We start from the raw sequence: 17188 nt of genomic DNA on the forward strand, positions 1-17188 counted from the left end.
CAGATGCCATTGGATGAAATTAAAGTGGAATAGAATAGAATAGAATAGAATAGAATAGAATAGAATAGAATAGAATAGAATAGAATAGAATAGAATAGAATAGAATAGAATAGAATAGAATGACAGAGCCACAGAATAGTTAGGATTGGAAGGGAGCTTAGATTGTCTGTTTCCTATGCCCCTGCCTTGGGCATGGACACCTTCCACTAAACCAGGTTGCTCAAAGCCTGATCCAGCCTGGTCTTTATAACATCCAGGGATGGGGCATGCACCACCTCCCTGGGAAACCTGTTCCAGTGCTTCACCATCCTCATAGTGAAGAATTTCTTCCTGATATCCAATCTAAATCTGTCCTTTTCAAAGTAAAGCCATTCTAAATCTGTCCTTTTCAAAGTAAAGTCATTCTAAATCTATCCTTTTCAAAGTAAAGCCATTCCCCATTTGTCCAAACACTGCTTGCCCTTGCAAAGTGTCCCTCTGAAGCCTTCCTATAGGTCCTGTTTAGGTAAAGGAAGGCTGCTGGAAGATTTCCTCAGAGCATTCTCTTCTCCAGGCTGAACAGCCCCAGTTTTCTCAGACTGTTTTCAGAGGAGATGTGCTCCAGCCTTTTTACGATTTTTTTTAAATTTACAACAATTGTTACATTTCCTCTGGTGTAAGTTGTTCAATTAACTGGAAATATTTGTGTAGGTTTGTTTTTGTTTGTTTTATTTTTAACATATTCAGAACAAAGTAAATGCATCAATCCTCTTGTTGGCTGAAGTATAGGAAATTTGAATGTTCAAAGAAGTATTTGAAATTTGAATGTTCAAAGATGGTGTCTACAAAACCACTCAACACTCCTCTTTACAGTTCATATTAGCCTAAACTGGGAAGAAAATAACCACAATGCATTATTTTATGCATTATTATTTTATTATTTTACAGGGGAAAAGTGTATTATCTGGAGGCTTAGATGCTTTGGAATTTATTGGGAAGACAACCATGAATGTCCTTGCAGAAAGTGATCCTGGATTTAAGAGAACCAAAACACTGATGGCACGAACAGTCTCACTCTCTCAGGTTGGATATATTTAAATACAACTCTGTCAATGCAATTTCAGATTCTTTTTCCAGAATTTCACATGCCTCAGGGAGAGGCTTTATTTATTGCAGTAGATGCTGGCTGGGCTTATGGAAATAAATATTAAGCTTTACAGTTGCTCTACTTTATTTTTCTTCATAGAACCACAAAAGATAATGTAAAATCATCTTTTCTGCATAATCATATATGCAATTGCTGATTTAAATAAGATAGTATATGTGGTGATAAATCATTACACTCTGGAGGCAAAATCAAATTGTTGGTGTTTTGGTAACAGCTGTAGATAGATAACTTTCAGCATAAACATTACTATGCTGTTTTCCTTGGAAATCAGTAATACTGGAATATAACATATATTTTGTTAGGAAGTAAGCCTATAAAATGTTGTATCTCAGTGTCCATCTAATTTAATGGTATCCTTACACAGTTGTGATTTGTGTTTTAAAGCTCAGAGATGAGATAAAAACAGAAGTATTAATGCTGTCAGTACAGAATTATTTTAGTTCTCCAGACCCTGAAAGGAGGATAAACAATAGACATTGAGAAGAAAGTATGTTTACTGCATGTTTACTTCCTTTTAGAGAAAAGTATTTTTTTTTAATGAGATGTTTCATCTTTAGTATTTGTCATTGGAAGAGTTAACAGACTTATACTTTTATAGTAGATCAAAAGCAATTAACTCTTGTTGAGGCCCACAGGGTTAAAATGAGCTTTTGAGAATGTCTCCTTTAACAACATGCATGGATTTGCACATAGAATCTGAGGCAGCATGCAGCATAAATCAGTTCTCAGGGGTTGCACTATTGCTTTTCAGTGATTTGTTCATAAAACTTTGTGAGTTAACTTTTGAAGATGGAGACTTCAGAGGAAAAATGTACTGTAGTGTAAATTTTAAGTCTTTTGTACTAAACAAATCACTGAAGGCAATATTGTAGGAATTTGAACAGTGGAATAACATAAGTGGTGGGAGTTCACCTGTATTCAGAGACTTGCATGTGACCTGACATGTGGTTCAGATTTATTTACCACCTTTACTGTAGGAAATTCATGAGAGGCCACTTCATCCAGGAACAGAAGGAAGGAGGAGGAAATCCTATTGGGTATCCTATCCTATCCTATTCTATCCTTCTTATACACTGATGTGAGTGTATTAAAAGCCCACCAAAATATACCCAAGTATATAGAGAGTAGTTCTGCCCCATCTTTAGTATAAGTCATCAATCTCTTTTGTCAGTCCCTCTGTCACATAAAACTGACTTTAGTATTTGCTAAGAATATTTTATAGAAAATATTTTTGATGCAAGTTGGTGGATAGGTCCTGAAAATAATACTTTTCCCATTTTGTGGTCTGTAGAAAGGATTGCATGGCTCCTTAAGGCTGCACATGAAATTGTCCTTTCTCTTTCATTATAATGGGTGAGGAAATTTATTATATGGTATCTATAGCTGATATTGCTTTTGAAAATATAAACAAAATATTTTTTTGTTAATTGTATTTTAAAGAGAGATGGTTAGCAATTACCATTGGGAAAGCCCTGCTTAGAATAGTATATAAATATTTTATCAGAGAAAATTATCAAAAAAGAAGTTAGCTATTTCATCTCTAAAATTTTAGCTCTGCAGGTGTGATATAGTCCCAAATTTTATTACTACTTCTAGACACATGGAAGCAGATAGTAATAAAATCTGTCACACTTACAGTACTATCAATAAAACATGGAATGATGTATATTTTTACAGCTGTTGCGAGAAGCCAAAGAAAAAGAGAAACAGAGGCGGGCCCAGCAAGTTACAGTAGAAAGAACAGCACATTATGGACTACTTTTTGATGAATTCCAAGGTTTGTCTCATCTTGAAGCTCTGGAAATCCTGTCAAATGAAAGTGAAGCTCAGGTACAGTATGCAGACAGCATAAATCAATATGGTTGGTAAAAAAATTTATCTTCACATTAAGTTTCTTTTGCAGATGCATGTAGAATAAACTGTAAGTTTTCCATCAAGTTCGGAGAAAGCTGAATTGATCCTATGGGTTAGCTCTGGGTTTTAGAACCCAATACATCTAAAATGTAACTACAAGAATAACTCAAAACAAACTTCATAACTGGCAGGTATTTTTGTTAGGACCATATGTAGTCTGCCATACACAGCTTGTGACACTGCAGATGTCTTGCCAATTCCTTGCAAAATTTGCAAGGAGGTTGAAATCTTTTGGTTGAAATCAGGTCCATTCAGGAATTCCAGACCTACTACATGTGGAGGCTGCTGAATTAAAATTAGTTCCAGATTACTTATGCAGTTCTTATTGTGTTGGTTTTTAAAGTTACATAGAACTACACCAAGATATTATTACTGGAAGTATAGAAAAGTCTCTCTGAAGATGGTAGTGTTAATAAGGCCTATCTGATAAATATGTATTTCAATTTCAACTCTCAATTTATTTGCTCTGCTAGTACATCAGTAGATTGCTGACAGTGGGCTAATAGAATTTTGTAGATTCCTAGTGGTGATATTTTTGTACTGAAACAATTTTCTAAGTAAATTTTTTAAAAACAAATTTTCTTTTTTGTTTGTTATTGTAATTAGCATTCTTTTCCCTGTGGGGTACTTCTTAAAATATGGCCAACTTATGTTTTAAAATATTTTATTTGCTCTCATGAATAAAACAAGCTTATGTTAGTAACAGTTAGGTGCATACTGTCAATGTTATTTTTATTTTTGTTACTACCTAGATGAAAAACTATACATTCAAAGCACACATGTAAGGTTCAAGGGTCTGGTTTTGGGAGCAAAAAACAAAACCAAAAATGGCCAAACACCCCTACCCACTAAACAGGAATGAGATGGATAGATAGATAGATACATACGTACATATATACATACATACATACATACATAGAAAGCAAGTTCAGGCTAATTGCATGTATCAGCAGTATTTTTATTTTACTGTGAAATACCACAGGGTAAGCCAGCCATGTGCAGGTTGTTACCACAAGGTTTCTGATGCACTGTGACTGTGTGGGTCAGCAAGCCCAGTATTCAGATAAATGTTCCACTTACCATGCACAGATGCACCCAGACACAGAATACAGAAAGAGTACTGTAGACAAACTTGAGACCACTTCTAATAGCCCAAAAGCCACAGGAGTGCAAGAGGTACTGAAGACATGTGTGTTTAAGTTTTTATTTTAAAAGTTTCCATTAAAAGAAATTCCCAGTTAGCCCTTGAAATGGATAGTCCAATAGAAAGGAAAGAAAAAAACTTACGTGGCCTTCCCAACCTGACTGGAGTGCCACAGCTTTGTCTGGGGTTTAACCCTGAGCACAGGAGCTGGACACAAGGACTCACCAGTAAGAAAGAAACAGCTGTGTCCAGCCTTGCACTGAGGTAGAGTGCACCCCTGTCCAACAGGCTTTTAAAAAGCCCCTTGAAACAAACACTAAGGGCAAACTTTGTACCAAGGGGAGTAAGGGCATTTCTCCAGGCTTCCATAGACAGAAGGATGGCTCTGCTCACGGAGTTAACAGCATCTAACTGTAGTACAGTGATTCAAAGAATCTGTTTCCACCCCTCTTAGGTGTGCCATCCTGTTAGATATGCAGGGACTTGCAGATAGCTGAGACATGCAAAGACCTGCCAATACATTCCTCAGAACAGGTAGATTGTCAACAATTTTGGCTGCATTTTGAAGGCAACCTTTTCCATCTCTTCCCATGAGTGCTCAGAGTAACCATTGTGCCTGTGCTCTTTTTGCCTGCTGCCTTCATCCAGGCAATGCCAAAACAGTTTGCAGTTAAACAGTAGATTTATAGTTCAAAACTCATGTTCTGGAGGAAGGAAGGGACCTGATGATGTGGCAAGACTAGTGTAATTTTTGTGGTACTCAACAAATTTTGTTGACAAGTTCTAAAAATATGTCTAAGATGGGAGATTAAAGACAAGATTTGAACATAATGGAGGTTTCCATTCCTTAGTCTATTTTGGATTCAGGCTCTAAATTAGCATTTAGTAATACTGTCTTTTCTTTGACAGATTCAGTCACATTTAGCAACACTTGATGGAGAGCAGTTGGAGACTGTGAAAAATGATTTAATTGCTATAAAAGAGATCTTTGTTCCAAAGGAATTAGATGATGAAGTGGTGCAGGCGCAAAAAGGTAATTAGAATTACAGAGACTTGACCATATGAATAATTGCTACTTTTTTATCCAGTAATTAAAAAAATTCCAGTCCAAACTGTAATTTCTGATATCCTAATAGTCTTCATAAGGTAGTTACTAAAATGAATACTCAAAGTTCTGGAAGCTGATCAGTGCTTAATTTTGAATTTATATTTTAACTGAAGTATGAATTATGCAAGCATAAATAAATATTAAATTCTTTTGCTATATCATCAATGAAAGCAAAAAATGGAAAATAATAACTTTTTTGATAACTAAACTTTTCTTACAGAAATTGGATAATCTGCAAGTTTTGAAGTACTTAGAAATGATTTTCTGTTCAGCAACTTCATCCTCACTCTGCATCCCCCCTTTCTAGATGGGGGAAAAGATTTGAGTATCATAAAGGAATTTAAGAATCCTGAATTTTTGAATGAAAGTGACTTTGAAACACAGTAGCAAGCTGCTTTATAGGTTTTGCCTAGCAAGATGTGGCACGTGGAGTGTGAGAAGGAGGTTAGAGCATCATAAGCGTTTCCATGACTGAATACAGTTATGGCACAGCATTGAAGAGAATGGGCTGAGCTCCCAAAAATACAGTAAAATCGGTGGGTGTTTTGGTTAGGGGCAAAATATGTGTCTTAAACGGGTCAGAAATGTTAGCAGTTCCCCAAACAGGTTAGAACAGAAGGGTAAGAAGTCAGCTTGAAGGCAGCGTGGTTCATGTCTCCAGGCCTGTGAGATCCACACCAAACCTCTTAGATCCACAGCAAAACCCCTTGACCTAACTGAAGACTGGGTTATGCCACTGAAGGCCATATTGCTGTGTTTTGGAAGCAAAGAAACATAAAAGGATATTTCTTCCACATCCTCTTGATCTCCTCAGGGTTACTTTGCCCACAAAACCTCCATTTTGCAAGATGGTGAGATAAGATTTCTTTAGCCTTCAGAAGAGTTAGCAAAACTGTGTTAACATTCACATGTTCTAACAGGAGAGTAATTTCTTCTCAGATTGCTCTTTCTGGTAGTGCTTACTCAGCTTGCCTGATCCCTCTCACAGGGAACTCACTGCTTCTCATTGAGGGGAACAGCAAGTGCTCAGCATAAAGTCTTAGTGTGGTAAAGTTTTGTGCTGTTTTTTTCCCCTCTTACTTGCTCTTTAAACCCCATACCTCTATGGAGTTGTGCAAAATAGAAGTCAAGAAAATGTATTACCTGCTTAGGAGTGAGGATTCATGAGATGTCTGTTGTTCCATAATTTCTGTGGAAAGTAGTTCCTTGCTTTGAAGCCAGCTCCCAGGAGAAGCTCTGTTTCTTGCACAAAGTGATGTTTTCTCTGAAGGTCAGAAGTTCTGGTTTTTTCAGTAAATCACAACTGCTTATCCTGCTCCTTGAAACATTTACAGGGGTTTTGAATGGGCTGCAACCAAGACAGTGAGCACCTTAAAAAAAGAGACCAAACCAAAGTGTGCTGCAGATTTGTCCTTGCAAAAGCAAACCACTCCTCAGTGAAACACATTCCTTCCTCCTAAGGCTGCGGAAACTGCTCTGACTGTTTTCTGGTACAAGTAGCAGGAGGCCGCACACATACCCTTCCCTCTAATGTTTCCTCTCACTTTGATTATGCAGCCCTTTCATGCATTTTCCATTGCAGCTTCATTTCAGTTGTTTATGAAAAAATTAGGAGAATATTTGAAAATGTGGCTTTACCTGCATTTTGAAAGCTTTTAACACCAAAAATTTCATACGTGAGGTTAAATAAGACAGTAACCACAGTGAACAGTCAATTGAATATCTCAGTTATCAATAGTTTTGGTGCATATACATGCACACCTCCACACATTCCTTTCTTGTGCCACTGTCATTATTTTAGTGCTGGAATACTTGGTGAAACTATTTCACTGGATGTATTTGATCATATAAAATACTATAGCTGTAACACTCTAACAAAAACTGTCTTGTTATTTCTTGCAGCAGATACAGGAGAAGAGTTTGTCAGCATGCTCACAGAACTGCTCTTTGAATTGCATGTTGCTGCTACTCCTGACAAGCTAAATAAGGTTAGCACCTGTTACTGAGCTGCCTTCAGTTTCTTGGGCAAAGAAGAAAGGCTTTGTTCTAAAATCTGACACAGAGCAGCCAGTTCACTACAGACAGCTCAGAAAGCAAAGTACAGCAGACTGAGACTAAAATGCTGAATATAGAAAAGCTTTCACAGAAGTGAGATGAGTAAGGCAGTGCAGTTGGATGAGCTCTTTCCAGTGTTAGAAGGCTTGAATGTCTCAGCAGAACAGGGCTCATGGGAACAGCAGATCTGATCTTACAGACGGGGAACAAAAGTCAGGTTCAGAATCATTTTTCTTGCTCTAAAAGTGAGTTTTATGCTACTCTCTGTAGCCAGAGAGCTACTACCACAAAAGTGAGATGTCTGGGAGCTAGTCACATAACTAGTCACATTTTGTACTATCAGGTCCCTTTAAAACTGGTTCATCTGCTGGTCTTAAGCTCAAATGAGTGTTCATCTCTCTAGCTACATAGATAGACTATGGATAACTAGCTTAGGCTTAGGTCTTAATGTCTTTTAATTTGATTTCATGAAAAATTTCTGTGTAAATTCTTTTGAATGATAAAGGTGAAATATTAACCTTGGAATTAACACCAGCTGTATGTGTTGGTTAGGATTATTGTACCTTTAGAGGAATTATCCCTGGATGATCAAGCTTTATGCAATCCAAAATGCTTCTCCCTACAATTTCTTAAGTGTACACTTCTGAAATGCCACTCTGAGGTTTGATACATTCAGATTTCTGAGTATAAAGAGGAAGTAACTAAATGTATTGTTAATTGATGTTCAGGAATGTCATTTCAGTCTCTTCTCAAACTGAACTTTGGGGTTGGGCTCTTTGTTTGGCAGGCTAGGAAAAAAGCTCATGAATGGCTGGAAGAAGCCAGTTTGTCCACCCCAGTAGACATAGAAGAGGAGCTAAATGAAAAACCTGAAGAACCTGGTGAAGAAAAGACTCAAACAGACAATAAAATTGAGAGTGATAAAACAGAAGTAGACAAAAGCAAAACTGTGGAGGTAAAATAACTTTTGGAGGATAAGTTTCATTAAGTGATAAGATTGTTTCTTTGTGTGTTGGCTTTATATGTCATCCTTAATTTTTAAATTAATGAAATAAGAAATAATAACACACAACTATTCACTGTAGACTCAGTTGAAGACTAAATTACATAAATATTCTTACTGTTATTCTGGTAAATATCACAGTGGCAGGTTCTCTATCCCATTGTTTTTATGGTTTTATATCTGTGTTTTTGTGTGTAAGCACGTGTATACTCAACATCCAGTGAGCTGAGGGATGCTGAGGTGTAATGTCAAACATTACATGCACACTGAAAGTTGTATCTCAGTGTTTCTTAGTATCTCCTTCTCTCAGTGACAATACATGGGAAAATGTTCAAACTATTTAAAGTTTCAATCATAAACAGACAAAACAGAAATATTATTTAGGCAACTAACAACTGTTCATTCTGTTTATGGAAGATAGCTCTTAAGGCTAAAAGTGTTCATTTAGACAGTTCTGAAAAGGTTAATTGTGATTGAGTATTTTCTGTCAAGTTAATGGCAATACTAAATATGGTTGTTATCTTTGTTGAGATTATTTCTAATTAGAAATTATCTGTCGTGTTTCCTTACAAAAAAGTCTAAAGAAGCAGACAGAATATATACACTGTATATATTACAGATTTTTATGTGATTGTAGATTACCACCTGGCATCAGCTTGTGAAAGCTGTGACTCCACAGTGCTACATAAAGATTTCTATAATTGTTGATAAAAGCCAATTTTTTATTGGGCACGTTATCTATTTCTGCTCTAGAGATTCAGCTGAGGGATGGCTCAGTACTTTTGGCTCCCTAAGAAAATAATTATGATTGTGACTTATTCTAGAGATTAGGTATCTTTCTGTTTGTTAGGGCAAGGTTTAAAAGTGATATGTTGGAAAATCCAAGAGCCTGACCTAGTTCCCAGCCAAGCAGACAGTAGAATTGATCTTACTAATTTTTCAGTGCAAGTAGAATGTCTGTATTTTATAGTCTGTGGATATTTAATTTTCCAGTATTGTTTGTGAGGATGGCTGATTTGACTTCACCATGTATCTGTTGGTATTTCCAGTTGGGGTAGGAAGGATTCCAATATTTTAAATTCTTTTATATCTATATATCTATAAATATATTTATCAGTGTTGTTATTATTGGTTATATTATTCCCATTTTTAATTTAAGGAAATCTACATGCTGTCCATTGAAAGTCTGGCTGAGGTAACTGCTCGTTGTATTGAACAGCTTCATAAAGTAGCAGAATTAATTTTACATGGGCAAGAAGTAGAAAAAACAGCTCAAGATCAAGCAAAAGTACTGACAAAGTGAGTAATATGTACTTCATATATGAACATTTGACATTTGCATAGAACTCATGAAGTTCCATTTAGCTTGAAGGCACAGTAAGTTCATGGATCAACAAACAGCACTGGATTTAGGGGCCCTGGTGCTGTATTTTCTCATGAAATCAGGTTGTATAGGCTACCTGTCATTCTTTGACATGGCTAACATATGGATGTGTTACAAAAACATGACCTATACACAGGCTAAAAGTTGTTTCTGCTCCAGCAAGCAAATGTGCCAACTTGGGTTGCATTTCCTGTTCCCTCTGCAGAAGATACTGTGCCTGCACATATGGAATTTGTTTTTAGAGTGTATAATGCGGTCCTGTTGTCTGCCAACAGTGTTTCATTATCTAGTGTTTATCTGCCAAAAAATATAAAAAAATCAATTTGTAGCTCTAAACAATAGACCACATTTGTTAGCAACTTTGTAGTTAACCATAGTGAAACACCCAGAATTTCAAGAAGCCAGTCTGTCTAGTGGGACTCCAAACTCAGATATCAAGCTCTCTGTAGTTATTAAGTCCACTGATTTCAGTAAGTTTTCATGTTAAGATATTTTAAACAATTGACTCCTAAGTAAGTAAAATATTTAACCAAGCGCTTATCCTTAAGAATGCTACTAAGAATAGCAAAGTCCGTTGGAACACTTCAGTCTAAAACAAAGCACTTATTAAGTATTTTTCAGAATCAAAGCTAAGGTTCAGTGCACCTTGCAGGATGAGGCCCTATGGGATACACTTGGGAATGTCTAGGAAAACAATGAAAGATCTCAGAACAGAATTGTTCTCTCATATTTTAACCACAAGTGGTCTTTCCCTTTTAGCACAGAGTAGATGTTTTATTGTTCGTAGAAGACTTCTCAGTGTTCTCATTCAAGTTTGATTTATTTCCAACAGTATTCCCAGAAATTGTGTTGCTGCAATCATCAGAAAAAACATAAACTAGAGTTTAGAATTTAAACAAGTGAAACATTGCACTGTCAAAAAAACCTGGTGTGTGCAACAACACATCATTTTGCTGCTGTAGTCAGCAGTGGATTTTTCAGTGAAGGAATATAAAATCTTTATCATGAACAGTTTTGCCTAAATATTTTAAAGATACTTAGAAGCAAAGTTACTTTAAGAACATCTTTCCTTCCAAGATAAAGTTTTTTTCCAAGATGGGGTTTTTATCTATTAATAGGTCAAGAATGTATTTTTATATTTGTCTCTCTCATTTTTTTAAACCAGTTTAACAAGTGCCATGTGCAATGAAGTTTCATCTTTATCAAAGAAGTTTTCTGATTCTGTAACAGCAGCTGGGGTAAGATGACAGCATTTTCTGTAGCATTTGTGCTTTTTTTAACAAAGTTCACCTCTTGAAACAGAAATTCTTATGTGGATCCAGAGGCTTTATATCAGCAAAGAGGCCACTTCTTTCCTCAGGTCAAGAACACAGTGCATTTTTACAGAGGGAAAGTTTATAAGCCTTGTAAAATCTCTCTTTCTAGAAACCACTTCCTGTTTTTCCTGATCACCACTCAACACTTCTCACATTGAAGGGCCCCACATTTGAAGTTACACAGATTGATGATGATTTCTTCTCCAACTTAGCCTGTCCTTTTGAACACATTTCTGTAAAAGTCATTAACAGATTGTACTTGCAGTACCTTAAGATGGTTTCATGAGTTGTCTTCTTAGCCTTTACTAGATCCCCTGGCTTAGCACTGCAGTGTTTTCAAAAGGTTTAAAAGATTAGAAAATTTGGTCCAACTTTAAAAAAAAATCACTCTGTCTTCTATCACAAGATACTCTGTTTAAGAACATCCATTTATCTGTGAACATCTTTGCTAGAAATAGTATCCTGCCTTTCAAGATGCTTCAAGGATGACTGACATCTCAGTATTATAGCAGGATTCAGAGGTAAAAATGGTGCTGTTGCTGAAATCTTCTGTAAACATCAGAGAAGAGCAAATTTGGGTTCTCCTGATTGTTCCATGAAAACATGAATGTAATTCAAATGAAATTTTTCCAGTTTTCCATTAGCTCTTCCAGCACATCTCTGAGCATGTTTTTTCATAGTTATTTGCTAAGGATGTGATTTATGTCTTTCCTTTTATCAGGAATAATTTACATGACTTCCAATTACTGCAAGGAAAAAAGGCTTATTTTACATTTTGGGATTGTACTTTAGCATATATCTGTGGGAGACTTGAAATAAATGTGTGCACAAAAATATAAAAAAAATTGCACACAAAATATTAAACTGGCCCACTAAACAGTGCATTTTGTAATGGATTTTCTAGTAACTGAGAGTAAAAATGTAATTCTTTTCTCTGACCATCTCTCCTTAGTTCTGCCATCTTTCTCCAAACTAAAATTAAGAAGTTTCATGTTTCTGTAAATCTGTAATATGAGAGCTACAAGGCTGTAAGTGGAAATCCTTCAGTTAAATTAATCAGTATTGTGTTCAGTGTTGAAAGAAAGCAACTCTTGCTGGAGGTTGCTGTTGTTCTAAAGAACCACAATGCAAAGAACAGTGGGAATAAAAAAGGGAAGAACTTTTGCCATTTTAAAAAGTAGAGGAGCTAATGAATCTTGATTTTCTAGCCTCTAGTAGTGTCACTACTCATTGTATCCATCTGTCTTCCTATCTGGTGCTTGAGAGGAAGGTCATGCATGCTGAGATGCTGAGCTGTTTCACTGGGCAACCAGCACTGCCCAGCACATGTGCTGCCTCCAGTTTGGGGATCTGAGTTTCACCTGGTTTTCCTTCTGTCAAGGACCTTTCCTCTGGTCCTAACCACAGACATTTGTGTAACTTCTAAGAACTTCATTTTTCTTCTGACATGTCTTTTTCCTTTTGGTGTCCTTGAAAATGAGCAAGGAGTTAAAATTTTTGTGGGATGTGAAAAGGTCACTGATAGACAGATGGCCAAACAACGTCATTACATAAACCTCACACCTGTAGGAAAGAAGCAATTTGAAACTCTGTGGTACATGAAGTAATGAAGAAGTAAAACCCTGGGCCTCAGGGTTCGTTGTACTCTGTGATAGAAGTGCATGGGGTGTTCTGAGGTGGGGTTGAAATGCAGACACAGTTACTAGCAATGCTGAGATAAACAGGCTGAGTAAAAATCAAGGTGAAAGAAGACCTCTACAGAATTCATAAAACTGCATCTCTGATATCAGTATATTTCTGTTAAGTGTATTTCTTGACCTGGCTTTTCATTCTGTTTTCTGATTTACAGAGCAATATGAAGGCAGAGGTTCTTAACCCCATTATTAACAGTGTGCTATTAGAGGTAAGCTCCACCTCTTCACGTTAGAAAATGTTCTAATAAAATTATTTTAAATGAGACAGGCACATTTATTTCCAAAGGCAAAAACTATTTAAAAAGTAATGACAATATCATTCTGGCTGTTTGGTGCCAGAACATAAATTTTGTGTTCAGCCTCTCCCACAAATACTGTAGCAGTCTACATTTAGCAGGTTGCATTTACTGAAGATTCTTAAGGGCTGCATGACTGAAGTGAGGCTGGCCAGCTCTGAAACTCTGCTGCTGTGTTGGTCAGAGCGCAGTAACAAATTGCAGACTATTCTTTGCAGACTGTTCAGACTATTCTTTCCTTTAAAATTTGAATTGTAGGTATGCTACAGGGTTTCTCATCTGCTGGTATTTAGATTTTTGCAAAGATTCACTGTCTAGCAACAGCCTTGGTCAGCACATGGATAACCATGTATCAGACCACCAAAATGTTCATGAGTGATTTCTTTTATTTGACACCATGTTCTGTTTTTCTTCAGAAAAGCACAGTGAATAAAACATACTTCAATTTTACCAAGAGGAGGTTGAGATGAAGTAATATCTGCATAAAGTCCTAAAACTCATAGGAGCTGCAGCACAAGTTTGTAACTCCAAACTTGACACTTCCCTTAAAGCATAAAGAAATATCTAGTAGTGACCATATATTGTCACTCTGTGTTTAATAGCTGCATTCCCTTAAAAATAAGGAGAAGATTGCTTTACAATAGGAAATTTTGCACTGAATTAACAGTACCTTTAAGGAAAATTAAATAAAAGTTGAATAGAACTGTAGTGAAGACTACAATGCAGTTCCTTTTGTTATAGGGTAAATTTGCTGTAGCTGCTGACTTACCTTCCTGTGCTCCAGGAACTGCAAAATCTAAGAATATTTAAAATTGTGGAATACCATGTTTTGTACTTCATAAATCCTATAGTTGTGTACAAATATGTATTAATACAGTCTAGGATCATGGAGAATTACAGGGCACTATACTGTTCAGTATTAGAAATTCCAAAAATAGTACTACAAGTTAAAACCATTATAATTTGAACTGTTAATTTCAGTGACACTTCTCCCACCTACAGCAAAATCAAAATTAGTTCAGTTGATGGAAAGACTAGCTGGTTTGTGTTTAAAAGTCAAATCTGCTTCTCAACACTGTGGCATTTTATTCTACTCATATTACCAACAAAACTTAGAGTCTTAGAGTTCAAACTGGGTGGCAGTCAGATTTTTGTATATTTATTCAGGCTATGCTATGTACAGATTCTAAAATCTTGTGTGAAGACAATGCTAATATAGCATGATACAAATGTAAAAAAAAAAAAAAGAAAATAAAAAGTCCAGTTTCATTCCTGAAGTACATGGCAGCTGTACTGATGACCCACATGTTTTCTCCCCCCTTTAGGGCTGCAACAGTACTACTTATATCCAGGATGCCTTCCAGTTACTGCTTCCAGTTCTGCAGATTTCCCATATCCAGAGCAGTTGTTCCAAAGCCCAGGAGCTGTCAGCTTGAGAGCAGCCACAGACCCGAAGTGTTGAGCTGTGCCAAGAGAAGGGCTGGTACAGGAGATGTCTGGCCACTAGAGTTCTTTGAAGACACTAAATGCGGTTTTGCACACACAGTACTGAACATTTTAGAACTCTTTCAGATTTTAAGACTTTAGAAGTAGTTAGTAAAGTGAGTAATTTCTTTTCCAGTGCAGTTCATGCTTTGCATTAATTTAAACAGAAGTTTATTGATATTAGCATTGACTTAAATACGGATTCTAAATGTTGACCCTTTCAGTTGTAAACAATGTATGAAACAAATTGGAATGTAAAGTTTCTTAAAACATTTTACTTCAGATTACCATTTATATTGTTTGTATTGTAACTGCAGTTTAAAAACTATATTTCAGAAGATGGTTTCAGTATTTAATTTTTGCCAACATGAACAAATTATCAAAGTGTTGAGCTTGTTAAGTATTATTTCCAGTAGCAAATAATAACATCATATTAATTTGTCCCACTAACATAACACTTTGTATTGAAGGAGTTACACAGCAATAGGTATTAACTTTACTAAGTGAAAATTATGGAGGTTATGCATAAAGAATTATACTGAAAAGAAATTTTCTGAGCCAGTTAAGATTACGGGTATAGCTCTGTATTTGCTGACCCATAAGTTTATATTAAGTTAGGTCCATTTCATCATTTCAATGGCTGAGCAACAGGAAACAAAAGTAATCTTTTTCATATGCAGAGGATAGAAAATTTCCCTTTTGTTTGGCAATCAAAACACCTGCTGAACAACCTTCTCTCAGACGTACTACTGGGTTAACACTTTGGGGTTTACTGATACCTACAGTTCAGAAATAGAAGTTGTAGCAAGAAGTTATAAAAGAATTCCTTTGGGTGTGGAGGTCGTATGTCAGAGCAATCATCTTTTTTCTGAGGCAATAGTTAGGGCATAAACAAGCAATAGGAATGACATTTCATAACAACACTAGCAACCATGCTAATTTGTCCATATCTTTAGTTTAAAATACTGAGCTTGGACCTAAGAATTTGTTTAGGCTAGTTTACCTCTTTGGCAGGAAGAACCTTCCAATATTTTACATAGCCTGTTCTCTTGAATTTTTGTCATTTATTATGTTTCTTTCTGTTATTTTGTATTTTTCTCTCCTGGTATACTCATTAATTGTATTTAAATGCTAATTTTTACAGTTAACATTTTAATATGTTTAAGCATAGTTCATACATCATAAAAATAATTAAATAGTGTGAGGCAGTTTCTGTGTTTGATAGAAAAGAGAAACTGTGCATCTGCTTTGCACATGGTAACTTTTTTGAGTCCAAATAAGTGGACAGAAAGGTCTTTTTGTGTTTTACACTATTGTTCCTCTGTCACACTCATGGTGACTTTGCCATTTTTTGTTGTTTAGAGATGAAATTTTCCCTATCCCTGAAATAAGGTTTATTATGCAAAATCTATTTCCTGGCACCCTGTAATTTAACAGACATAGAGATATCTACCTGGGTAAGTAGAAGATGTACAGTCTTGAAATTCATTTGCACAGGCTGAATATAACATCAGAAGCCTCAGGGGATAATGTTTGAAATCCCTGAGGGGCATTCTTAAGACAAAGATTGCTTGTCTGAGATACTCCTTACTAGAGGTTCATTATCTTGCTTAAATTATGCATTTATGAATAAAGTACCTTACCCTGAAGTAAAAGAAAGTATAAAAAGTAACATGGAGACCTGAAGTATTTACATCTGTTCAATGCAGGAAGGGGAACAGGGCAGTATGTAAGCACAGGGATACTCCCATCTGATGTTAGATTCAGTCATCTTGTCCTAGGAAAACTGAATGTCATATCTTTAAACCAACTTTAGATTGACTTAATAAATAAAATTCCAGTAGAAAAGTACTGTATGGATGTAGCCAGAATATTTTGTTTACACTGATTTGTATTTTTCCACCAGTCAAATCATTTGAGATACTGAACTGAGACAGTCCAGTAAAAGGGAGTGGTTTGAAGAACAATGTGATGGGAGTATATTCTCAGTGAAGTAATTTAATTTCTGATTTTTTATTTACCTTTGGAATGATGAATGGGATTTTACTGTGAGACTGACAAAAACAGAAGTTGCCTTAAACTTTTAATGGAGAGTGTTCTTTCTTTCATCACTGCCCTTTTCCAGGTTGGTACACTGAGCCTGGGCACTTGACAAGACACTAGTTTTTAAGTACTTGTGAAAATTACCTGTTTTCTTGAGCAGATGTGTTTTCCATGGCATTCCATTGACTTTTGAGCACACCCACCCTGTCATGCAGCAACAAAGGAGGCAGGCTTGTGCACTGACTAAATTCAGAATTTGTCAGGGTGAAACTTAAAACAATGTCTGCATGCCTACAGCCTTGCAGATGATCCACAGTTACAGGTCATCCCTGAAGAACAAGCTGGAATTAGGCTGTTAAAGAAGTCATTTACTGAATCTTAAGGATACTGACTTCTTTTTGTCTTGGGTTTGGGGATTTTTTTTTGGGTAAACAAACCAAAGCAAGCTGAAAGTTGTTCACTGCTTTTTAGGGTATAGTTTATTCATGTGTAAACATCTCTTCCCCATGAGTTCCTCCTACACTCCAGCTTCCATTGCTAGAGACAGCTGAACAAAAGAACTGTCTCTTCCACTTTTTATCATGCTGCTTAAATCACCC

The 17188-nt window shown here is 36.2% G+C and overlaps 1 protein-coding gene across 1 annotated transcript in view; it reads left to right on the top strand.

Annotated features, from left to right (window-relative positions):
• Window positions 1-16567, top strand: part of FAM114A1 (family with sequence similarity 114 member A1) — a 30449-nt gene extending 13882 nt beyond the window's left edge. The window contains exons 6-14 of the mRNA XM_064712167.1: window positions 928-1062; window positions 2825-2977; window positions 5115-5238; window positions 7216-7301; window positions 8156-8323; window positions 9531-9670; window positions 10921-10993; window positions 12921-12974; window positions 14387-16567. Coding sequence (XP_064568237.1) covers window positions 928-1062; window positions 2825-2977; window positions 5115-5238; window positions 7216-7301; window positions 8156-8323; window positions 9531-9670; window positions 10921-10993; window positions 12921-12974; window positions 14387-14497 — 1044 coding nt within the window. The 3' untranslated portion in view covers window positions 14498-16567. The remainder of the gene's footprint in view (window positions 1-927; window positions 1063-2824; window positions 2978-5114; window positions 5239-7215; window positions 7302-8155; window positions 8324-9530; window positions 9671-10920; window positions 10994-12920; window positions 12975-14386) is intronic.
• The last annotated feature ends 621 nt before the right edge of the window (window positions 16568-17188 follow it).

The sequence above is a fragment of the Zonotrichia leucophrys genome, chromosome 4 (genome assembly GCF_028769735.1).
Source record: "Zonotrichia leucophrys gambelii isolate GWCS_2022_RI chromosome 4, RI_Zleu_2.0, whole genome shotgun sequence".
Classification (NCBI taxonomy): domain Eukaryota; kingdom Metazoa; phylum Chordata; class Aves; order Passeriformes; family Passerellidae; genus Zonotrichia; species Zonotrichia leucophrys.